Genomic DNA, 25,491 nt, shown 5'->3' with positions numbered 1-25,491 from the left:
CTCTTTCCAAGAGTCGGTGCAGACTTGATGGGCCGAATGGCCTCCTTCTGCACTCTAAATTCTATGTTCTAAGGGCACCGACCTGGAGGAGGGGGTGCTGGGTGACAACCTGAACCCATCCTATGGACTGGCGAGAGTAGCCACCAGCTCTGCTGAGTTACAGCCCTCTGACAAAGCTGTATCTTGCAGTCAGCACCCGGAAAAGGGGGACACCTGTGCATTTGCTGCCATCAGGTGCACCAGGGCCCTCAGGCCCCAGAGGATGCCCACCAGGGGAATCGAAGGTCATGGGACATGGTAAGCAGCTGGCTGCCTCCGCCTCTGATGTGCATCCTGGGGATACACCTGGACTCAGCGGTACAGCAAGGAAGGCAAAGCACGTCAAGGATCACTGTGAGGGCACTGGGGGGCTGGGATAGGTAGGGGGTAAGGTGTGGAGTGTCCGTGGGGGGGAGAGAGGGAGGGTGGGGAGAGTGGGGCGTCACCATCGGAAGAATGTGGCAGTGGAGAATACTTGTACGAGAGAAATTTTAAAACCCTCACCATAACGAGTATGATACCTCTGGGTCTTTGTTCTGCAGTGCAGGCTGACCACCAAACCCATGCCCCATCCCCCCAGACATGGGGTCCCGCCCCTGCCCGACACGCCCGGTTCACGTACACACGGCTGCGGGGGGGGGCTCCTGCTCATCGGACCGCACATCGTGCACGCCAGACACCCGAACAGATTGTCGACAAACCCTGGCCGCGGACATGTACCCAGGGCTGGGGCCCATCCCCTGGGTGTTCGGAGATTGTCTGCTGCATTTGTGGTGCTTCCTCCTACAGTGTTCAAGCACAGTGTCCATGCATCAACGTGCAATTGGGATGCTAGGCAATGAGCCCCAAATGCTACATGGCCCACCCAGCCACGGGGATCCACATGGGACGTGTGAAGTGCTCACTTAACCCCAATTGCCAATTCCCCATTAGCAATAGCCTCCAGCCGCGTTGTCAGAGGCCTCCGCGATCAGTGGGAGTTACGAGTGCTCGGTGGAGCAGACAGTCGGGGATCAGGGTTGCCCCCGGAAGGGGTACACATGTTCCAGGGGTTGACATGGAGGTCTCCCCCCCTCCCCCCAGCTCCGATACGGCCCCCCGCAGCCCTGAAACCCCCAGCTCCCCATGTCAGCCCACCCCCAACCGGGGCTGCATACCCACACCTCTCCGAGCACAGGGGCAGCAAGCCAGGTGCTCCCGAGCTCATTGCCTATGAGCGAAGATGGCTACTCACCTCCTAGGGTCCCCGCAGCAGCCCTTCAGCCAGGTTCTTGTTTTTCAAAAAGAGTACTAATCAGTGTCAGCGTGGCCATTTGCTGGGGAGACTGCTGGATCACGGGAGGCCGTTCGATATGGGGTGGCTTCTGTTACTTGTATGGAAATAGGGTTTAAGTGGTGATTATTGGTTTCTCGCCATGCTGCAGCGGGAACTCTATTTGACCTATAGGAACAGGCCAGTTGCATCGCAAGCGGTTGGGCGCCCAGCACGTTTCTTGTTTTTGGCCTTTCTCGTTATTCACTGGCCTTGGGGCACTCTTGTTCGAGCGCCACAAGGCCACTGAATCAGGCCCCAAATGTGTAATTTTTCAATCTAAACACAATGGGTGCTGCTGATTTTTCTGAACCAAAGCAAGTCCACTTTCTCCTCACTGAGAGGGTTGTCAAGAATAATTGAACGTATTTCTAGAGGTTTTATCACATAGCCTGCCAACTACCCCACACGCCCACCACTGGTCACCTGACATATCCCACCTGATAGCACACAACCTTCCCACACAAATTGAATAGCGAACAGACTTATCCTTAAATGATTGACCTTAACAAATCATCCAACCAAACAACCTTTCTCCTATCTCCAATATTTTATAACAATAAAAAAATTACTAAGATAATGAAAAAAAACGTGTTTTGAATGCCCTATGATTTTTCTCCCAGATTGTTCACAGGAGTACAGTATCCTGGAGACTCAGATTGCCAACCCTAACTCATTGTTCTCAGTGAATGGAATGAGCTTACTCTTCTCTAATCTTCGTAAAAAGCATTAATGACATGCAACAGTACAAGTAAGAATAAATTGTAGTTGGCAGATTGTCACACGAGGTATAGAGGAAATGTAAGCTAAACTGCGGGTGCCTGCAGAGTGTAGAGCTGAGGGCAGTTATGCATTTTCTTATTGCCTTGTTCTGCACAATTTGTAAGACAAAAGTTCTGATCACCCGCTTAAGATGACAATCCAGGGTTGAGGAAGCGACAAATGGAAAGGCAGAACAGAAATATATAATAAAAACTTTATTGTAGATGCATAATTTAATGCTATCCTGCTTGGTGAACAGCCTGTCTTCATATAACAGCAGTTTAGAAAGACAAAAATAAAGCTCATGTTTACGTAGCATTTAATTGAATTGTTTGTCAAGTGTAGTAGTTGATCTGTGCAAGCTCTCACAAGCAACAAACAAGTGAATGACTGATCTGATAAGCTATTTTAGTTTTGATTAAGAAACAGGATCAATGTGTATATCAGGGCGACCAATCAAGTGTAATGACCGATATCTGAGAGTGTGGCGAGGTAAACACAATCTGGGTTTTCAAAATGGAATTGATAAATCCCTTAAGATAAAATAAAATTGAGGGCTACGGAAAGGGCAGGGAAGTGGAATTAAACCAGAATGGACACAAGAAGCGCTGTGCTGTAACTATTCTATGATTCTATGGTTCTATGTATCTTGTTCTGAAGGAATTTGTGCAAAATGAATAGCACCAGATGTGAGAAGAATGATGTTTCCTCAAGATTGTGGATAAGATAAGATTATTGTGGATTATTCTAATAAGAATTCCTTTCTGATTCAATTGCTGAAATATTGTTGTGATGAAAGGACTCTGTCTTTGGAAAATGGGGTAATTGGAGTAAACTTTAAAGATGCAGTAACTCAAGTAGCTTCAGAAATGCAGTAGTCCAAATAATTTTAAAATGTGAACTGCATGTTTGAATATGCGACCATATTAAGAGACAGGCTGCTCAAATTCAAGAGATTGGCAGTGAATTTCATGACTATAATCCGCCGGGTTGGCTAGGATGGTTGGGTCACGGATTATTTGATTGGATCTTTAAGGCCTTCATTCTACCACTCCTAATTCTACGAGGGATAGGATTGCTTGGTTGCTTGTGTAAATGCATTTTCAATCGAGTCATGGATATACCTATTTAACTAGTTGTCATGATATGACAAAAGGAGGGAATGTGATATGGTACGAATTACGTAATGGCATGATGGGAAAACTGGTCAATGGGAAGACTGGTCAAAATTTTTGATACAATGTAAGAAAAGCTGAACTACTCATTCCAGCTCACCAGGCCCATGTAAAGCATGCTCACAGTTCACCAGACCCCTGTAAGAAATGTTGCCCTAACCATTTCAGACTGTAAGACTGATAAGGCCAACTCTGCATAACCTGAAGTCTGAAAAGATCAGCGAAGGTCGAGTCATTCCAAAACACCGGACCTCGGCAACTCCTGATAAAACTAACTCGTCATATCCCAGGGCCGTAGGAATTAAACAAGATAAGTTCATGAAGAAATAATTCTATTCCGACCTTTCAATGTTCCCTCCAAGGACAAGATAATGGTATGAGTGATGTGACCAAAAAAGGTCTGTTCTATGCTTCCGTTTGTATTTCCGATCAAATTCCTGACTATACTGTTCTCACGCAATCTTGATGATAATGTATAAATATTGAGCTAATTCTCTGCGAAAGCACGGAACTTGCGAAAGACTTAGCCGTTTTGTTGACTGCTCTCTGACTTCAAGTTTCAGCCGGTACGGCATGCAGTCTTTTCAAAAATAAAGCTTTGTTATTTTGTCTTAACGAGTGTGTGGAATCTTTCTACTACAGAAGCGGGAAAATATTGACTTTAGCAGGTGGGATCAAACCCAGGTCCTTAGCGCTATGAGGACGTTGGTATTACACAGACAGCTCAAACAATGAAGCAAATCACCAGTACAAATTTTTTTAAACCACACAATTAATTCTGTACATCTGAAATTTAAAACAGGATATACTGGAAAGACAGAAGTCCATCAGCAACTATAATAAAGGTGGAGAGGTTAGTTTTTCGGGTGCATATTTCCCGTTAAATTGCATGCATGTGAGGTCATGGAAAAAAATTAATGGTACCATCTTTCTCATTAAAAGAGATCCCTACCTTCCCATGAGCGTAAATGGTCTCCTTAACAAATTCATCCTGTTCAGCAGTGGCATCGATGATGGCCTGCATATTCAGCTTCTCGATGTACTCATGCTGTCTGAACCATCTGTGAACAATCAGTCCATTTAGAAAAAAGGGTTTAGATAGTCACGAGAACAACATGGATTACACAGGATATACAGCATACGTCCATGCCAATGTTCATGCTCCATGCAAACCTCCTCCCATCGTTTCTCATCTAAATCCACCATCATAGCCCTCTGTGGGTGGCATGGTAGCACAATGGTTAGAACTGCTGCTCCACAGCTCCAGGGACCCGGGTTCGATTCCCACTTGGGTCACTGTCTGTGCAGAGTCTGCATGTTCTCCCCGTGCTTCCGTGGGTTTTCTCTGGGTGCTCCAGTTTACTCCCACAAGTCCCAAAAGACGTGCTTGTTAGGTTATTTGGACATTCTGAATTCTTCCTCAGTATACCCGAACAGGCACCCGAGTGTGGTGACTACGGGATTTTCATTGCAGCATTAATGTAAGCCTACTTGTGACACTAATAAAGATTATTAGAGTGTTATTATTATTCCCTTCCCCTCATCCCCTTAAATGCATCCATACTATTTATTTCAACCACGCCTTGTGGTTACAGGTTCCACATTCTCAGCATTCATTGCGCAAAGATGTTTCTCCTGATTTTCCTCTTAATTTCTTGGGTGTTTATCTTATATTGATGGCCTACAGTTATGCTCTTCTGCACAAGAGGAAACACTCTGTGCCCACTCTTTTCAAACTATTCATAATTGTAAAGAACTCTACTAGGTCACCCATTAGCTTTCTTTCTCGAGAGAAAAGAGACTCAGCCTGGCAATTCTTTCCTGATATGTATACCCACACTTTTCTGGTATCCTATTTGTCAATCTTCTCTGCACTCTCCCCAGTGCCTCTATAATTTAAAAAAAATATATATTTTTTATTCTCCTCCTTTTTCACATTTTCTCCCAAGTTTACACCCACCAACAACAAACAATAATCAGTAACAAATATGTCAATCCCCATATCAATAACAACGATCCCATCCTCCTACCAAACCCCAAACATTAGTCCGCATGTTCACATAAACAAATGACAAAAAGGAATCAGGAATCACCCATAGTCACCATCAACACACACCGGCCCCTCCCCTCCCACCCACCCACTCCAACTAATGTTCGATGTTATCCAGCTCTTGAAAGTGCATGATGAATAATGCCCATGAATTGTAGAACCCTCCATCCTTCCCCTCAGTTCAAACTTAACCTTCTCAAGAGTCAAGAATTCCAACAAGTCCCCCCGCCACGCTAGGGCACAGGGTGGAGAGGTTGCACTCCATCCCATCAGGATCTGCTTTTGGGCGATCAACGAGGCGAAGGCTGCAACATCTGCCTCTGCACCCGTTTCCAACCCTGGCTGATCCGACACCCCGAATATGGCCACCCGGGGGCCCGGGTCCAGTTTCACGTGCACCACTTTAGAAATTACCCTAAAAACCTCCTTCCAGTAATCCTCTAGCTTTGGACAGGACCAAAACATATGAATGTGGTTTGAGGGGTCTCCCCCGCAACATTCACACACATCCTCTACTCCTTCAAAGAATCGGCTCATCCACGCCCTCGTGAGGTGTGCTCTGTATACTATCTTCAGCTGTATCAGCCCCAACCTCGCGCACGAGGTGGAGGCATTCACTCTCCAGAGCACCTCACACCAGAAGCCCTCCTCCATATCCTCTCCCAACTCCTCCTCCCACTTTGCTTTGATCCCTTCCAGTGGTGCCTTCTCCTCTTCCAAAATATCTCCGTAAAACGCTGACACTACCCCATTCTCCAGTCCCCCTGTCGTCAGCACCTCCTCCAGCAATGTGGAGGCCGGCTCCACCGGGAAGCGCTGTATCTCCTTTCTGGCAAAATCTCGAACCTGCATGTATCTAAACATTTCCCCCTGCTCCAGCCCATACTTTGCTTCCAGCTCCTTCAGCCCTGCAAACTGACCATTAAGAAACAAATCTTTTAGTGTCCTAATCCCCTTCTCCTCCCATTTCTGAAAATTTCCATCCCACCTCAAATCTATGGTTCCCCGAATCGGCATTTCCCTTGACCCTCCCCCCAACCCGAAGTGTTGCCGAAACTGCATCCAAATTCATAATGAAGCTATTATTACCGGACTCCCTGAGTACTTCCCCGGGGCTATCGGGAGCGGCGCTGTTGCTAGTGCGTTCAATCCCGACCTCCTGCACAAACTCTCCTCCATTCTGATCCACTGGGAATCAACCCCACTGACCCAGCTCCGCACCTTCTCCACATTCATCACCCAGTAGTAATACATCAGGTTCGGAATACCCAAACCCCCTGCCAGCCTTACCCTCTGTAGCAGCACCTTTCTAACTCTGGCCACCTTCCTTCCCCATATGAACGAAGTAATCCTTCCCTCAATCTCTCTGAAAAAAGCCTTTTGCAGGAAAATCGGCTGGCATTAAAAAATAAACAGAAATTGCGGCAGCACGTTCATTTTAACCGCCTGTACCCGACCCGCCAGTGACAGAGGGAGGCCATCCCACCTTGCCAGATCAGCTTTCACTCTCCCCACCAAACTAGAAATGTTGTACCTGCAGAGCCCCCCCCCCCCACTCCCGGGCAACCTGCACCCCCAGGTAACTAAAGTGAGTCCCTGCCCTACGGAATGGCAGCACCCCCCACCCCTGCCCCCACCCCCGGCCGAGACACCACAAAATACTCACTTTTGTCTAGATTCAGTTTGTACCCCGAGAAAGACCCAAACACTCGAAGCAGCTCCGATATTCCCCCTATCGACACACTCAGTTCCGACACGTATAACAGCAAATCATCGGCATACAAGGACACTCTATGCTCTTTCCCCCCCCCCCCCCCCCCCCGCACTATTCCTTTCCATACACCTGAACTTCTTAATGTGATGGCCAACGGCTCAATCGCGAGTGCAAACAGCAGGGGGGACATAGGAGCCAGTTCCTCTATATCCTTTTATAGCATGGTGACCAGAATTGCACACAGTAGTCTAAGTGCAGTACAGCCAAGGTTTGATCTAGGTTTAGCATAACGTCCCTGTTTTTCAATTCAATCTCTCTAGAAATGAAGTCTAGTGCTTGTTTTTTTTAAAAAAATGACCTTGCTAACCTGTGTATTCTGAGATCCCTGTTTCTCCACCCGACCTAGTCTTGCATTTTCCAAGTAATTTAAGTGACCTTCCTATTCTTACCAAAATGTGCTATCTGTGTAAAACTACATTTGCCAATTATTTATTCATTCTGCATGATTGTTAATGTCCTCCTGTCATTTGCTGCAGCCCTCTTCAGTGTTGACCATCCTCTCTCCCCCAATTTGGTGCCATCAACAAATTTAGAAATTGTGTTTTTGATTCGTCAAAGTCCAATTTGTTAATGTAAATTGTGAACAGCAGTGGTCCCAACACTGAATCTCATGGAATACCACTTCCCACCTTCTGCAGTCCTAAATAACTACCCGTTATTCCCATTCACTGTTTTCTGTCTTGAAGCCAGCCAGCAATCCATCCTGTGACTTGTCCCCGACTCCACATACACTCACATTATCCATTTGTGTATTATGGGGCACCTTATCAAAGACCTTTCAAAAATCTAAATATTACATCTACAACATTACCATTGCCTACTCTCTGTTACCTCCTCGAAACAATCAATGACGTTGTCCAAGCAAAGTTTTCCCTTTTGAAATCCATGCTGATTATTCAATATTATATTTCTAATTTCTAGATGTTCTTCTTTCTTCCCCTTTAGTAATGATTCCATTATTCTTCCTACCACTGATGTTCATAAAATGAAATATGCAATGCCATGGGTAGAAGATGGAGAAAGGAAGGTCATATGTGACATCTTGGTGACACTAGCTGTGGGTATCATGAGTCTGCACTTGAGATCAGGATTCATGCACAATATTATCTCCGAACACTACCGATTCACAAGACACAAAAAAAGCTAAAAAAAAGACATACATTTGCATAGCACCTTTTATGGCCACAGAACAGCTCAAAGTACTCTACAGCCAATGAGGATGTTTATAAGGTAGTTACTGTTGTACTATAAGATCGAAAATGGGAGGCCAACCAGGAGACATTTGAAAAGTCAAGTCCTGAAGTAACAAAGGCAAGGAGGAGGGTTTTATCAGCAGATGAGTTGACAAGGAGGCAGAGTCAGATGATATTAGAGGTGGAAGTAGGTTGTCTTAGTGATTGCACAGATATAGAAAATTGAATTTATGTAGCGCTTTTCATGACCACCGGACATCTCAAAACATAGTACGGCCAATGAAGCACTTTTGAAATATGGTTACTGTTGTAACACAGTCAATTTGCACACAGCAAGCTCCTACAAATAGCAACGTGACCAGATTATCTGTTTTTGTGATCTTGGTTGATAAATATCAGCCAAAAAAAACAGGATAATTTCCATCCTCTTTGAAATATTGCCATGAGATCTTTTATGTCCACCTGAAAGGGCAGTCAGGACTTTGGTTCAATATCTCCCCTGAGATATAGCACAGCTGGGAGTGCAGCACTTAGTCAGTACTGCATAGGAGTGCCAGCCTTGAATTGTATGCTCAAGACCTGAAGGGGAACTTGAATCCAGAATCGTGCGTTACTATTTCCGGGCAAACAATATCACTGAAAACGAGCGCCAGGTGGTCATATTCCGCCCAAAAAACCTCCCCCCGCACTCCTGCGGTACCTTGGGCGAGGCAACGACCAGACCGACGCCAGTGGCCATCGGACATTCCTCCCCGAAGGGAGCCTTCTCCAGAGCCAATGGATGAGGAGCCATGTCCGTGTCAGACTTGTAGGCTCCGACCCCGTCACGGATGGCGGTCCTGGGGACGCCAGAGGCGCCGTTGTTCCGTCCGAAACTGGGACCAGCGCAGGGGCCGTAACTGGGACCAGCCCAGAGGCCGTACCTTCCATGTGGATGAACCTGCGGCGACCACTCCTGAGGACGTGGAGACGGAGGACGACTGCCTGCAGCTGCATTGTGTGGCAGCTCCCCGTGTGGCCCCCATTAAGGTGACAGTACGGGTCAATGGCCACCCGCTGGAGATGGAGTTGGATACTGGCGCAGCGGTCTCCGTGATCGCCCAGAGGACATTCGACCGCATCAAGCAGGGTATACAGACCCTTACATTAACTGACTCACAGGCCAGGTTGGCCACCTACACGGGGGAACCACTGGACATTGCAGGAACTACAATGACCCCTGTTGTCCATGGATGCCAGGAGGGGCGTTTCCCACTTATCGTGGTGCGCGGCCATGGGCCCAGCCTGTTGGGTCGGGACTGGTTGCGCCATTTGCGGTTGCAATGGCAGCACATCCTCCAAACAGTTTCTGGAGGGTTGACTGAGGTGCTAGGACGATACCCAGAGGTATTCCAGCCTGGTTTGGGGAAAATAAAAGGGGCCGTAGCCCATATCCAAGTTGAACCAGGAGCCACGCCGCGCTATTTCCAGGCGCGCCCAGTGCCTTACGCTTTGCTCGAGAAGGTAGAAGGGGAACTCACTCGTTTGGAGAGTTTGGGTATTATCAGGCCTGTCGGTTTTGCTGACTGGGCAGCACCAATTGTACCAGTAATGAAGCCACAGTTCGCTTGTGTGGCGACTATAAACTTACAGTGAATACAGTTTCCCGACTCGACCGATACCCAATGCCTCGCATAGAGGATCTCTACGCGAAACTTGCAGGCGGACTCTCATTCACAAAATTAGATATGAGTCACGCCTACCTGCAGTTGGAGCTGGACCCTGCCTCCCGACCATATGTAACAATTAACACACACCGGGGCCTGTATGAATATACACGGTTGCCCTTTGGAGTATCCTCTGCCTGCGCAATTTTTCAACGTGTTATGGAGGGCATTTTGAGAGGTTTACCACGTGTGGCTGTCTACCTAGATGACGTGTTGATTACAGGGACGTCGGAGCAAGAGCATTTGGAAAATCTGGAGGCTGTCCTTAAACGCCTTTCGGAGGCTGGAGTCCGTTTACGTCACACAAAGTGCGTATTTCAGGCAAAAGAAGTAGTCTACCTAGGCTATCGGGTGGACCGCGAGGGTCTGCACCCCGTCGCAGAGAAGGTGCGTGCAATTCAACATGCCCCCACCCCGACTGACACTTCGCATCTTCGTTCTTTTCTTGGTCTCGTAAACTATTACGGGAAGTTCCTCCCCAATCTGGCAACTACGCTGGCCCCCTTACACCTGCTGCTAAAGAAAAATCACACCTGGGTTTGGGGTCAGCCGCAAGAAACCGCTTTCCGGTGGGTAAAGCAACAATTGTCGTCGTCTGGGTTACTAACCCACTATGATCCGGGAAAGCCTTTGCTCGTCACATGTGATGCATCCCCGTATCGTATTGGGGCTGTCCTGTCCCACAAGATGGAGAACGGGGCCGAGCGACCGATAGCTTTTGCCTCCCGCACATTGACTGCAGCGGAGAAAAAGTACGCGCAGATCGAGGAGGAGGGCCTGGCAGTGGTTTTCGCGGTGAAACGCTTCCACCAGTATGTGTACGGCCGCCATTTCACTATCGTGACTGATCATAAGCCCCTGCTGGGACTCTTCAGAGAGGATAAGCCAATACCGCCCATTGCTTCTGCACGGATCCAGCGCTGGGCTTTGTTGCTTGCTGCATATGAGTATTCTCTGGAGCACAAACCAGGTACGCAGATAGCAAATGCCGACGCACTGAGCCGATTGCCTTTATCAACCGGCCCCATGTCGACCCCCACGACCGGTGAGGTGGCTGCAACCCTAAATTTTATGGACACCTTGCCTGTCACGGCATCACAGATCCGTGAGTGGACCCAGACGGAGCCAGTCCTGTCAAAGGTTCGGCACATAGTCCTGTATGGTGGGCAGCATAGACAGCTCCCAGGCGAGTTGCGGGCATTTTCCTCCAAGCTGTCAGAGTTCAGTGTGGAAGACGGCATCCTCTTGTGGGCGACGCGTGTGATTGTCCCGGAAAAAGGCCAGGGGCTGATATTATCAGACTTGCACAATGGGCATCCGGGCGTGACCAAGATGAAGATGTTGGCCCGGAGTTATGTCTGGTGGCCAGGCCTCGACACCGACATTGAGAAGGTGGCCCAAAACTGCTCCATTTGCCAGGAGCATCAGAAGCTTCCGCCGGCCGCGCCCCTGCATCACTGGGAATGGGCATGCTTACATGCAGATTTCGCTGGCCCTTTTCAGGGATCCATGTTCCTTCAACTAATTGACGCCCAGTCCAAATGGCTGGAGGTGCATAAGATGCAGGGGACAACGTCCTGCGCAACAATTGAAAAAATGCGTTTATCATTTAGCACGCATGGCCTCCCCGCGGTGCTGGTCACGGATAATGGCACTCCATTCACGAGTGAGGAGTTTGCTAGGTTTACAAAGACGAACGGCATCCGCCATATCCGCACTGCCCCATACCACCCGGCTTCAAATGGGTTGGCAGAGCGTGCAGTGCAAACATTCAAAAGAGGCCTAAAGAAGCAGTCTTCCGGATCAATGGACACGAGACTGGCTCGGTTTTTGTTTACATACAGGACCACCCCCCATGCAGTGACTGGGGTAGCTCCCGCAGAACTCCTAATGGGCCGGAGACTTCGCACCCGCCTTAGTATGGTCTTCCCGGACATTGGCGCAAAAGTACGCCACACACAAGAACGGCAGGGACCGGGATTGTCTCGGCATCGTCCGATTCGGCAGTTTGCGCCTGGTGACCCAGTATTCGTGCAGAATTTTGCTGGTGGTGCCCAATGGGTTCCTGGTGTAATCTTTCGCCAAGCAGGCCCTATATCGTACCAAGTGCAAGCCCAGGGTCGTCTCCAGCGAAAACATGTAGACCACGTCCGGTCCAGAAGATCATCCCTGCAAAAGATTCCCCACCCCCGGAGCTCAGTTCAACAGCGGCAAAGACCAAAAACAAGGGAAGGTAGTCCTCCAAATCTTCCACTGGTGCCTCACTCGAAGCCAGCGCAGGTCGTGACGGGACCGAATGGGGATAGAGACGCTGACATGACGGAGGCAGCAGACTCTGACTCCGAGATGGAGACACAGGATGAATCAGAGGGGGAATCCTCGGGTCCACAGGCCGTGGATGTACAACCGTTCATCACGGAAGCGCCGGTCTCCGTCTCGTTATACGCCGCCTGATCCAGCGCCGCGTGCAAATGGCGTCCGGCCTGCGGCCAAACGAGTTTGACGCCTTCCTTCGCCAGGGCCTACGGTGGATTCCTTGGACTTTGGGGGGAAGGGATGTTATAACCTGCCTACTGACGATTGGCTGGGGACTAACGACTATTCCACAATCCTATGGGAGTATGAACTTCCCCAATGAGGGGGGCGGAGAAACTCCTACTGTAAATAAGCTGACCAGTCCAGGAACCAAGAGGAAGGAGAAGGTAGCAAGGGAAGTTACTGCTACTGTTATGTATATATTGTTATAGTAAATAAACGTTATTATTTTGTATCCTTAAAACTCGTGCTGGATTCTTCGGGGCCCTTACAAAATCCAGGTACAGCTTGTTGATGAGAAATAGGAGGGGGTTGATTCTTGGTAGATTCGCAAGGTAATGTTGCAGGAATTGGGAGATAAATCATTGCAGATGATTTTCATTGATAATTGTAATTTATTGAGAACGGCAAAAAACGTTTACAGATAGGACTGTGAAACACACCACCGAGGATCACTACCCCACAAAGATCACTTACCCTCCCCCCCCCCTTCCCAACCCCAAGGATCACTTCCCCCCGCAAGAACCACTCCCCATCCCCAGGTTCACTCTACCCTCCCCCAAAAAGGACACTGCCCCCGCCAAGAATAACTTTCTCCCCCCATCCCTTCCCTTCCACCAGGATCACTCTCTCCCCCGCCCCGCAGGGATCACGTCCCCCCCCCCCCCGGGTCCCTTTCTCCTCTCCCGTTTCACTCTCTCCAGTCCCTCACCGGGCGCTGCCGATGTCTTTGAGCGGGAACTCCTGCAAACTCTGCGCGTATCCTGCAGCCTCCACCGGGAGGAGCACGGCCGATCCCAGCCCAGCCGCCATCTCCCGGCTCCAACGGTACAACGGTTCCCATAGCAACCCAAATACACGGCACCGCGCATGTGCCGCCAGGGGGCGGGGCGTGATGTCGGGAAAGCTGTGGGCGGAGACGCTCATCCAGGGGCGTGTCCAAGTGGAGCCTGCCCTGCTGTGGGCGTGCTCTAACGGAGCCCCGCCCTGAGAGGCACCGCCCTAGTGTGGGCGTGGCCTAGAGACGCCCCGCCCCGATGTTGACACGTCCGAGAGATGTTCCGCCTTTATGTGGGCGTGCCCTATGGAGGTCCGGCCCTAATGTAGGCGTCCTGGAGAGACCCCACCCAGCTGTGTGTGTGGGAGAGATGCCCTGTCCAGGTGAGGACGCGTCCCAGAGGAGCCCCACTAATTGTGTGTCGTCAGTGGCAGCAGTCAGTATAAAGAGCGGATCACTTTCCCCCCCCACAAGGATCATCAGTATAAAGAGCGGGTTCAGTCCTGAGTGGTGCGCTTATAGTTAGAAAGGCAAATCTGGTGCATGAAATGTGCACATTCAATCTCTATATAGTGCAATATATTTTTACGTTAATATATTATTCTAATGACTTTGTTCTTAATTATTGGGCCAGATTCAATGCAGTAGGGTAGCTAATGTCTGGCATGATTAAGACCTGCCCCTCTTTTTAAAGTTTATTGATGGGAGAGCTACAAAGAAAATAGAGCAATCAACTGAGTATCTTCTGAAACAATGAGATTTAAATTTTCTTCAGTTCTCTGTCTTAAGGCAGGACCGAACTGCAGCACCACAACTTCCACCATGGGCAAAGAAAGGAGGCAGGTACTGACTTGTTATGCTCTAGGTGTAGCATAAGCGGCTTCCTTGTGGTGCACTTGACAAAGGAAGGTTCAGATGTGGAGATAACTTCAACACGTTTATTAAACTATTTACACTTCTATTACACGGGTTCGACATTACTGCTAATCCTACTATAGCTACCCAGACTGACTAACCAGTTGCTGCAACCCACGTGGTGGGAGTGATATTGTCTGTATTCACTGACTGTCTCCACTGGAAAGAGGCAGATCATGTGTGTGGTGTCCTTTCTATATGGGTTGGTGTAATGCCCTCCTGTGGTCGTGTCACCTCTGTGTGTATCGTGAATGTCCATTGGCTGTGTCCTATCTAACTGATCTATTGGTTGAGTGTGTGTGTGTGTGATGTCTCTGGTGCTCCCTCTAGTGTCTAGCTAGCCTACAAGTATTTACATTAACCCCCCGTGTACCCACAGTGATGCACATCACCACATCCCCCTTTTTTATATGTTACATATTTTCTGTGCACTTTAAGAAAATTGAACAAAAAACAGGTAGATAAGTTAAGGTCTATACAAGTCATGGGAACAGTGATTAAACAATAAGTCCAAATCATTCATGTGAGTCAAACCCATCAATCATCATGGTCAAATGTCTCTTGGTTATGAACGCCATCAACGTCCCTGTGCCACAGGAAACACGAGGTGGTCAAATCACTTCGCTGTCTGATTTGGAGTCTCTTTCTTTTTCGATGTTTGTGATGGTGCTTTCGTATGGCATCTTGTAGCTGATAAGGTGTTGACGTTGAAGAGCTACCATTAACAGTATCATTCGAGGTCATGGATGTGCCATATGGTGAAGCTGGATAAGACTGTACTCACTGGTTCTGGCTACATGCTGTGCAGGAAGGGTGATCCTGCTGAGAACCGTTGAAGCTTGTCGAATTGGAAACAGAATTGCTGCTCGCATAAATACCTGGTGATGGTGTGAAATTAGAACCTTGCATCTGATAGGAATATGCCGTCTGGCCAGGCTGGGGTGCAGCAAATCCTGGGATGTAACTAAGGCATCCAGTCTATAGTGCAGATGGCGCTTGCGATAGTCCTCCTTCGGTCTTGATTCCATTAGTGGGCAATCCGTAGTGCTGGCCTGCTTGAGAATATGCTGCATAGACTGCTGGCTGCTGTATGCCTGAATACTGGGGAGTCCCTGGAGAGCCCAGGTGGTAGTAGTAAAGACCGGGGAGAAGCAAAGGATGGTCGTAGACTATAGTCAGACCATCAACAGGTACACGCAGCTAGATGCGTACCCTCTCCCCCGCATATCCGACATGGTCAATCGGATTGCCCAGTATAAGGTCTTCTCCACCGTGGACCTCAAGTCCGCCTACCACCAGCTCCCCATCCGCCCAGGTGACCGCAAGTACACCGCCTTCGAGGCAGACGGGTGTCTATACCACTTCCTAAGGGTCCCATTTGGTGTCACAAACGGGGTCTCGGTCTTCCAACGGGAGATGGACCGAATGGTTGACCAGCACGGGTTGCAGGCCACGTTCCCGTATCTCGACAACGTAACCATCTGCGGCCACGATCAGCAGGACCACGACGCCAACCTCCAAAAGTTCCTCCAGACCGCTAACGCCCTGAACCTCACATATAACGAGGAAAAGTGCGTTTTTAGCACAAACCAGTTGGCCATCCTGGGATACGTAGTGCGCAATGGGATAATAGGCCCCGACCCCGAACGCATGCTCCCTCTTATGGAATTCCCCCTCCCCCACTGCTCCAAAGCCCTGAAACGTTGCCTGGGTTTCTTTTCATATTACGCCCAGTGGGTCCCCCAGTATGCAGACAAGGCCCGCCCGCTAATACAGTCCACTACCTTCCCCCTGTTGACAGAGGCTCGCCAGGCCTTCAGCCGCATCAAAGCGGATATCGCCAAGGCCACGATGCGCGCCATCGACGAGTCCCTCCCCTTCCAGGTTGAGAGCGACGCATCCGACGTAGCTCTGGCGGCCACCCTTAACCAAGCGGGCAGACCCGTGGCCTTTTTCTCCCGGACCCTCCACGCCTCATAAAACCGCCACTCCTCAGTGGAAAAGGAAGCCCAAGCCATAGTGGAAGCTGTGCGACATTGGAGGCATTACCTGGCCGGCAGGAGATTCACTCTCCTCACCGACCAACGGTCGGTAGCCTTCATGTTCGATAATGCACAGCGGGGCAAAATTAAAAATGACAAGATCTTAAGGTGGAGGATCGAGCTCTCCACCTGCAACTATGAGATCTTGTATCGTCCCGGAAAGCTGAACGAGCCGTCCGATGCCCTATCCTGGGACACATGTGCCAACGCACAAATAGACCGCCTCCAAGCCCTCCACGAGGACCTCTGCCACCCAGGGGTCACTCGATTCTACCATTTCGTAAAGTCCCGCAACCTCCCCTACTCTGTGGAGGAGGTCCGTACAGTCACCAGGAACTGCCACGTCTGCGCAGAGTGCAAACCGCACCTGATCAAGGCTTCCCGCCCCTTTGAACGCCTCAGTTTGGATTTCAAAGGGCCCCTCCCCTCCACCGACCGCAACGCATACTTCCTGAACGTGGTGGACGAGTACTCTCATTTCCCCTTCGCCATCCCCTGCCCCGACATGACAGCGGCCACAGTCATTAAAGCCCTTGGCACCATATTCACACTGTTCGGTTGCCCCGCGTATATCCATAGCGACAGGGGGTCCTCCTTCATGAGTGACGAGCTGCGCCAGTTCCTGCTCAGCAAGGGCATAGCCTCGAGCAGGACGACCAGCTACAACCCCCGGGGGAACGGGCAGGAAGAGAGGGAGAACGGCACGGTCTGGAAGACCGTGCTACTGGCCCTACGGTCCAGGGATCTCCCAGTTTCACGGTGGCAGGAGGTCCTCCCGAACGCTCTCCACTCCATCCAGTCGCTGCTGTGTACCACCACTAACCAAACGCCTCATGAGCGCCTCCTTGTCTTCCCCAGGAAGTCCTCCTCTGGTACGTCGCTGCCGACCTGGCTGACAGCCCCAGGACCCATCTTGCTCCGGAAACATGTGCGGGCGCACAAATCGGACCCGTTGGTCGAGAGGGTTCACCTTCTCCACGCGAACCCGCAGTACGCCTACGTGGCGTACCCCGACGGCCGACAGGACACGGTCTCCCTGCGGGTCCTAGCGCCCGCCAGCAACACACACACCCCCCCGACACCGATCATCCCCTCCCTGCCATCGGCGCACCCCGCGACCGCCCCCTTCCCGGGGGAATCGGTCCTCCTCCCGTACCCGCCCAGGAGTAAAACAGGAACAAACACCGAAAAGCTCCCGGAGATGACAACGCCTGAGCAAGCACCTGCACCACCATCGGGGCTGAGGCGATCGACGAGGAAGACCAGACCGCCCGCTCGACTCGTGGAATCCGCGTGAATGTTGTTGTAACAAAAAAATTTTTTTGCTAATATTGTAAATAGTTCTCACAAACTTTTACATAGCCCAGTGTAGGGGTAAAACTGTAGTAACACTGTCCGAAATTTTCCTTCCAGAGCCAGCCTTGTAAACCCGTACCACCATGCGAACCAATGCCCCCCCCCCCCCACCCCCGGCCGGGTTCCTTTTTAACAAGGGGTGAATGTGGTGGTATGTATTAGGGGTCATGTGGGACTGTGAAGCCGAGATGCTATTGGCTGACAGATCCTGGGTCCTGGTTGGCTGCCGTCTCCTGGCTCCGCCCTGAAGGCGGAGTATAAGAACCCGAGCTTCTCCCCGCAGCTTCATTCTGTTGCTGAGCTGCTGGGGACAAGCATCGCTTAATAAAGCCTGGATCGACTTCATTACTTCTCGTCTCTCGTAAGTCATTGTGCGCTACACTCCCCATATCTGTGTGGGTTTCCTCCAGGTGCTCCAGTTTCCTCCCACAAGTCCCGAAAGACGTGCTGTTAGGTGAATTGGACGTTCTGAATTCTCCCTCGGTGTACCCGAACAGGCGGCGGAGTGTGGCGACTAGGGGATTATCACAGTAACTTCATTACAGTGTTAATGTAAGCCTACACGTGACAATAATAAAGATTATTTATTTATCTGTATGATCACCAACGCCCCCTCAAAATTGTAGAACCCTCCCCACAAGCTTCAATTTGCCTGCATTCACTGATTCTCATGTGACTCTCTTTCATTCCCTCCAATCTCTTTCCTCTCCCCCTCTGATCCCTCCTGATTCCACCACCATTTCAGACTCCCAATTCTCCAAACCACTCTGTACTCAACTTCTCCTCCACTAGCAATCACTCTCCCTAGTAGTGAAGAAAGCAAACTTCTCCTGGCCTGTGGCCTCTCCTGCAGAATTCTCCATCTGGCAGGTTGAGTTCACAGGTGGAGAACCTACTTTTAAAAAACATAGGCATCATGACAAGCGAAGGATCAGAACCCCTCCACACCGTGGCCCACCCAGCTTTTAAATTTCACCCCAGGAGATATCGGACCCAAAGAGTTGTTGCTGATCAATCAGTTATAGGCACTGACCCATAGAGTTCCTGTTGATCCATTGCTAATGGCACTGATCCATAGGGCTACATTTTAATGATTGAAATTGAATGGGATGTTAAAACTGTAATGGTATCAGATGCAACCCAATGAGCTTCCAACTCGCACTCTTTCATGTTCAACGAAGGCTGGACGACAGATGGACCACCAGTTCAATCTTAGCAGGCCTCATTAAACCCAGCAGTTTTAGGGAGATGAGGACAGCTTCAAGGAGAAATGAGGTGCCTTTAAAGCATTGCTTATGGACCAGGAGTGGGAGTGCTTCCCCTGGCACTCCCAAGCTCTACTCCATCAGGCTCCTCCCATAGGAACACTCCCAGGTGTTGGGGAACAGACCTTCTTGGGATCCCTATTCCCCGTCTGGTCATCTATCAGGCTCACTCCCCATCACTGGGATCCTGTAGTGGCTGGTCTTCCCCATGCCGAAAACGGTCAGTGAGGCTGCCCATGGTACTAAATTACCCCAATTCAGGAAAGTGGATTAGGGTCAAGGAGGTGGGTGGAAGAGCGGGACCAGGAATCTCCAGCCCATGGAGTTAGTTCCTCCACTGTTAATGCTTGTTACTTAGACAGTGCTGAGTATATAATTGTTGCACAATTTTTTTTGTTTAATTTTCCTGGAACTACTTCCCTAACAACACTGTGTGTACCTGCACCAGATGGACTGCTGCGGTTCAAAAAGGTGGATCACTATCTCACTATCAGCTTCTCATGGGCAATTAGAGATGGGCAATAAATGCCAGTGACACCTGTTGCCAATCGGTACCGGAGACCCCAATAATGTTGCTCTTTTTAATGAGTGGAGTACTATCCCACCAGAGTCGCCAGGTATCAAATGATACCACCACAAGTCTTTACCGGATATCGATCAAAGACCAAACAATCAGTTCAAGTTCAAAGATAGTTTATTTACACACAAGGATTACTTTGACATGCAACATAAAACACTACAATACACCTAACAACTACAATAACATATACTTAACTTCAGGGCAACCGGCTCTTTGCAGATGAACAAGGCCTTTGTTCGGATCTTGCATGGCTGGGTAGAAGAAGTGGCTTCGTTTCTGCTGGGCTCATCCGTCTGATTGCGATTGTTGGTCTTGAACTTGTCTTCTGGTCGTAATGCTACACTTGGTTTTAGGCGTAGGCCGGGGCCAAGAGAGACCGAACACATGGCTGTGTCTCTTTTTATCCCGCTGGGATTTCGCGCTCTTTGGGGCGGTCCTTAGCTTTGGACCCAATCATTCGACAGGCTTCGATCACTGCCTTCGATTTTGGCCAATAAGGGCGGGTGCCTTGATGGCTGGGCGTGTCCTGAGTGGTCATTGACCTTGGCTGTTTGGGCTTTCTTAGCAAAGGGCGTGGCGCCGGTTAGTCTGCATCTGTATCGGTTACCTGAGCACAGTCCTTTTGTTCTGGGGAAATGTGCCATTAGAATGCAAACGAGAGAGGGTTTCGATCGCATCTAGCTATCTGGGTTGCAAACACACACACAAGCTCTGAGTCCGTCTGAGTCCTGGGTTGGCCATAATTCCCATGGTCCTTTGCAGGTGGCCATCTGAGATGGCTACACACCCACATCCTGTGAAAGAATATAAAATATATTAATTAGTTGGTTTTAATATCAGTCTGTAAGCATTTCAGTATGTTTATTTCAGTATGTTACAATACTTGTTATTTTGTTTCAGTATTCCCATCCCAGTAGTTTATGCTAAAGATAATAATGAAAGATGGTATTTATATACAGGCAGTCCTCGGAATTACGACACAATTGTTTCCTGAAAACCATGCGGTAAGTTGAAAGTCGTAAGTCGGAACCAATTCTCCCATACGAACAGTGGTATAAAGATTTGCAGGTTAGCTGGATTGGCTATTCTAAATTGCCCTTAGTGTCCAAAAAGGTTGGTGAGGTTACTGGGATACAGGGATAAAGGACGATGAGGTGTAGGTGTGGGGCTTAAGTAGGGTGCTCTTTCCAAGAGCCGGTGCAGGCTCGATGGGCTGAATGGCCTCCTTCTGCACTGTACATTCTATGATTCTATGATAAATGGGGGATTGGTTCCTGAAAAGGCTGGAAGTCATTCATGGGGCATCCGGCGGTGTTTGATGCTCTCAACTGTTGCCTTGTCAAATCAGTGAGGTGACTGTTGATGCCTACATACCTCAGCACAAGGTCCTCGGTTCGTGTGGGGGAAATAATGAAGCCACCAATCATGGTCAGTTGCCTTTTTAATCCTGAATTTTGGCAAGTCTGAGCGCATATTAAATACAACATAAATGTATAGATGCATTAAAATCACGACGGTTGTGCTAAAAAAATTTAACACAATAAAGCACTAGTCTCCAACCTAATAAAGAAAGTTTGACCTGTCCGTCATACAGATGGGTGTTGCAGAATATCAGTGTGCATATATGAATGTGCTGGCATGGCGTCAAAACTGATATTGTAAAGTTGAATTGAGGTGTCAATTTATAAATGTTGTAAGTGCCGTTTGTCATAACTCGAAGTTCGTAAAGTCAAGGATTGTCTGTAGTGTCTTTCAAGACCCAAAGCACTTTACAGCCAACTAGGTAATTTTAAAAATGTAGTCACTGTTGCAATATACAAAAAGCAGTAGCTAATTTGCATACAGCAAAGAGCTGCAGACAGCAATGTGATAATGATGAGAAAATCTGTTTTAAGTGTTGGCTGTGGAATGTCCGGGACAACTCGGGAAATCCTTCTGTTCAACTTTGGACAGACCAACCCTGTGTTTGATAATTTAATCTAAAAGGGGGCACTTCCAACAATCAGCACTCCCATAGTACTTCACTGGAATGCCAGGCTGGATTCTGTACCCAACCCCATAGAATCCATAAAATCCCTACAGTGCAGACGGAGGCAATTTGACCCATCGAGTCTGCACCGACCCTCTGAAAGAGTATGCCCCATGCCTTAGCCCTGTAACTCTGTAACCCCACCTTGCTGGCACATCCTTGAACAATAAGGGGCAATTTAGCAAAGCCAATCCACCTAACCTGCACATTTTGAACTGTGGGAGGAATCTGGAGCACCTGGAGGGAACCCACACAGACATGGGGAGAATGTGCAAACTCCACATAGACAGTCGCTCCAGGTCAGAATTGAACCCAAGTCCCTGGCCCTGTGAGGCAGCGGTGCCAACCACTTGGCCACCATTCTGCCCTGGAGCAGGATTTGACTCCACGATCCTCTGACTTTGAGCTGAGACTGCTTAGAACTGAAACAAAGCTGAATTACCCAACCAGTTATCAGAAATTAATTTAATATGAAACATTTAATTGAACAGGCAAATGCCTAGCAAGATTGTTCCCCCTTGAAGGGGGCACAAATCACAGAAGACTGAAACAAAAACAAAAGAAACATATTGATTAAGTAGTAAAAGCAAAATACTGCTGAAGCTGGAAATGTGAAATAAGCAGAAAATGCTGTAAAGACTCAACAGGTCTGGCTGCATCTGTGAAAAGAGAAATCGAGTTAATGTTTCAAGTCCATATGACTCTTCTAAACATTCCGCTTCAATAAAATTGTAATATTATTTGTACTAGCTACCAAATTCTGCTCTACCCCTGCCTCTTTTAAAAAATATATTTTTATTAAGGCTTTTGTATATACATTAAACACAAACCAGCACAAGAATAAGAACAAACAGAAACCTCATAACAAATAAATAACTACCCAAATGCTCCAACCTCCCTGCCGTTCCTCTCCACCCAACCTGCCATCCCATTTTAACCTTATGTCCCGCCTCCCCATGCTGACACCTCAATTTTCCTTGAAGAAGTTGATGAACGGATTCTATCTCCAAACAAACCCTCTTACGGCGATCTTAATTTTCTCCAGTCTTAGGAACTCCACCAGGTCACTCACTCACCCCTGGCTCCGTTCCACTATTCAATGGCTGATTTGAAAATCCTCAACTCCACTTTCCTGCCTTATCCCCATAACCCTTGATTCCCTTGATGGTTAAAAAATCTGCCTATCTCAACCTTGAACATACTTAACAATCCAGCCTCTCTGGCTCTGGATAGTAAAGAATGCCACAAATTCACTACTCTCTGAGAGAAGAAATTCCTCCTCATCTTTGTCTTAAATGGACGACCCCATACTCTGAGATTTATGCCCTCTGGTCCTCGAGGAAACATCCTCTCAGCATTGCCTGTCAGGAGATGTTAGATAACCCCACGGTCACCAACTCGGAAATTCTAATTAAAGATGCCCACTTTTAGAGGCAAAACACTATTAAATACCGAAACAAAACTTAAAACAGCTTGGCAAGCTTCCTTTGTTGTAAGATTTTTGTCCATCACTCAAAACCTTGAGTGCCCTGTAGGTGGCAATGAGGCACCGCTCTTTGTCAGGTCTCTCTCTTTGTCTACATGCGTATTGAGTAAGAGACTTCCTGCGGAAATCTGTGACTGGTGGCCTCTTGAACATTGAACCCTGCCGTCGGCTGTAGATATTCGCACTGCACGCAAACCCCGATCTGTCAGACAGCCAAGACTGAAATGTGGATTGACTGAGGCCGTCAACTCTTCATCTGGTCGCGTCTCTGACAAGATCCCGCCAGTATAAGGTGACAATCGAGTGCAAGCGAAGATATCTACAGCTTTGATTCGGGGCAGGGGGGAGGTGACCGACCGGCATTCCCTCACCATAGGAAAGTATTCATCTTCAACACACGTTCCCCAGCCCCGTTTTGCGAGTGAAACATATCCTCAGACCTCGCCAGTCCTCTTTGTGAGATCCTGCACACACCCCGCCGGAAAGGATAGCTACACTCCAAACTTGGCAAGGTGTCCAGTCCACTGTAAGAATAGCTTCTGTATTGGTCATTGTCCTTTCGTTCATCTCGATAGACACCAAAGGCAACTGATATCATCTGAGAGTGTGGATGTTTGTAAAGAAAATGCACTGAGGAAGTTTACCAGTAATTAAATATATTTTTGCTCGCTGTGTCTGTTTAGTGGCAAGGATCTTGTATCTTAATTTGACCGTCTAAAAAAAAATCGATTTTATAGCTGAAAACGGAAAGAAAAGGAAGAGAGGTCGAAGAGAGAAAGAGAGGCTTTCAGGATTTCAGAATGTTTCAAAGCGCTTTACAACTAATAAAATACTTTTGATGTGTAACCTAGGGACACACTTGAACCAATTTCTGAACCGCAAACTCCCACCGACAGCACTGGGATAATGACCAGATCATCTGATGTAGTGGGTGCTGGTTTCAAAGCAGGACTGGGAAGGACGGAGCAGTCCTTCTTCACCCAGTGTTTTGAGATCGTTTCCACCCAGGGCAGGCTGGATTTCCGTTTAACACTTCCCACAAAAAAGGAGGGCACCTCAGACAGTGCAGCCCTCCCTCAGTACGGCACTGAGTCCTTAGAGGCTGAGGGGAGGGGTTGCTGATTGAGGTGTACAGAATTATGAGTGACATAGATAGGGTAGATGGGAAGAATATTTTCCCCTTCGTAAAGTGGTCAATAATCGGGGGGTTGGGGGGGCAGAGATTTAATATAAGGGGCAAGAGGCTTAGAGGGAATTTGAGGAGAAACCTTTTCATTCAGAATGGAGTGGTGGCAATCTGGAACTCACTGCCTGAAAAGGTGGCAGAGAAAGGAACCCTCATAACATTTAAGGAGCATTTAGATGAGCACTTGTAACGCCATAGCGCACAAGGCTATGGACCAGGTGCTGGAAAATGGGATTAGAATGGACAGATGCTTGATGCACAAAGATGATGGGCTAAAGGCCCTCATTTTGGGCTGTAAAGCTCTATGACTCTATCAGCCTGAATTGTGTCTCAAGCCCCTGGGCATGAGCATCACCCGTTGGATGAGTATTGAAGTTGTAGGGAGAACTTTGGGGGCTGTCACAGAGTGCTTTGTGCTCACTGTGATGTCAAAGTAGTAATATTATCAATGAAAGTAGCACCCACCCAAAAAGAAAGTACCTAGGCCCAGCTCGCCCATCAGCCAACACACTCCAAATAATCCAATGTTAGGACTTGTAGATTTAAACTGCACCACACCTCACTTGGCAGTGCTGGCTGCTGAAAGGGCCTGTCCAAATGCTTCACTGACAATGGAGCTGATCTTGTGATTAGTGAAAAATGGGTGATGAGGACTTGCCAGCTCGTTTTACATCTCTTATTATTTTTATTTCTATCAAAGTCAGCTCAAATGAAACTTGGGAGGAATGTTAAGCAGGCTGCTGACTCACTGTCACCTGTGTTCTCTGCCTTGGATTCCAGGTGTGGGACTTGGTCAATAAACAAACTTTGGCATCTGCTTAACACTTGTTTATTAGCACCACATCCAAACAGATTACAGAATAGGCTTGTTGCTCCTAGGCAGTGATTCCAACCTCTCTGAAGAGTCTAATACACGTCTTATTGGTGTCAGTGATACATTGCCATCGATGTCATCTTTTCTAATACATCCTCCATTTTGCAAAGTCGAGGTCTACCCCAATATGAGTAACACGGTTTTCGAAGCCAGCTCAGTGCTCCCTTCAGCGTGCCTGTGCCCTAACTGTAAACGAACAGTCTCCAACATTGCCACCAGCATTGCAGGAGTCTGCGACTTTCTATAATATAATATAATAGTTTGAACTTGGTGGGGCGGGGGGGGGGGGGGGGGGGTATCTCAGCCATGGTGTGTGCTCCGCATTCAGTGAGATCCTGGGAGATTTACACCTGGACACATTTACCATTGGTGAGTGTCCCTTACCCAATCTCAAACTTGAAAGCCTCAATTGACCCAGGACACAGCCTTCCTGA

The 25,491-nt window shown here is 48.5% G+C and overlaps 1 protein-coding gene across 3 annotated transcripts in view; it reads right to left on the bottom strand.

The window, feature by feature from the left end:
• Nucleotides 1-13,416, bottom strand: part of zmynd10 (zinc finger, MYND-type containing 10) — a 113,021-nt gene extending 99,605 nt beyond the window's left edge. For all 3 annotated transcript variants that reach the window (XM_072472151.1, XM_072472152.1, XM_072472153.1), the window contains exons 1-2: nt 13,259-13,416; nt 4,241-4,349 (exon numbers count right to left, since the gene is read on the bottom strand). In XM_072472151.1, the coding sequence (XP_072328252.1) occupies nt 4,241-4,349; nt 13,259-13,359 (210 nt within the window). In that variant the 5' untranslated portion in view covers nt 13,360-13,416. The remainder of the gene's footprint in view (nt 1-4,240; nt 4,350-13,258) is intronic.
• Nucleotides 13,417-25,491: the final 12,075 nt, after the last annotated feature.

Source organism: Scyliorhinus torazame, chromosome 13, assembly GCF_047496885.1.
Source record: "Scyliorhinus torazame isolate Kashiwa2021f chromosome 13, sScyTor2.1, whole genome shotgun sequence".
Taxonomy (NCBI): domain Eukaryota; kingdom Metazoa; phylum Chordata; class Chondrichthyes; order Carcharhiniformes; family Scyliorhinidae; genus Scyliorhinus; species Scyliorhinus torazame.
This window is presented reverse-complemented; position numbering and strand designations above follow the sequence as displayed.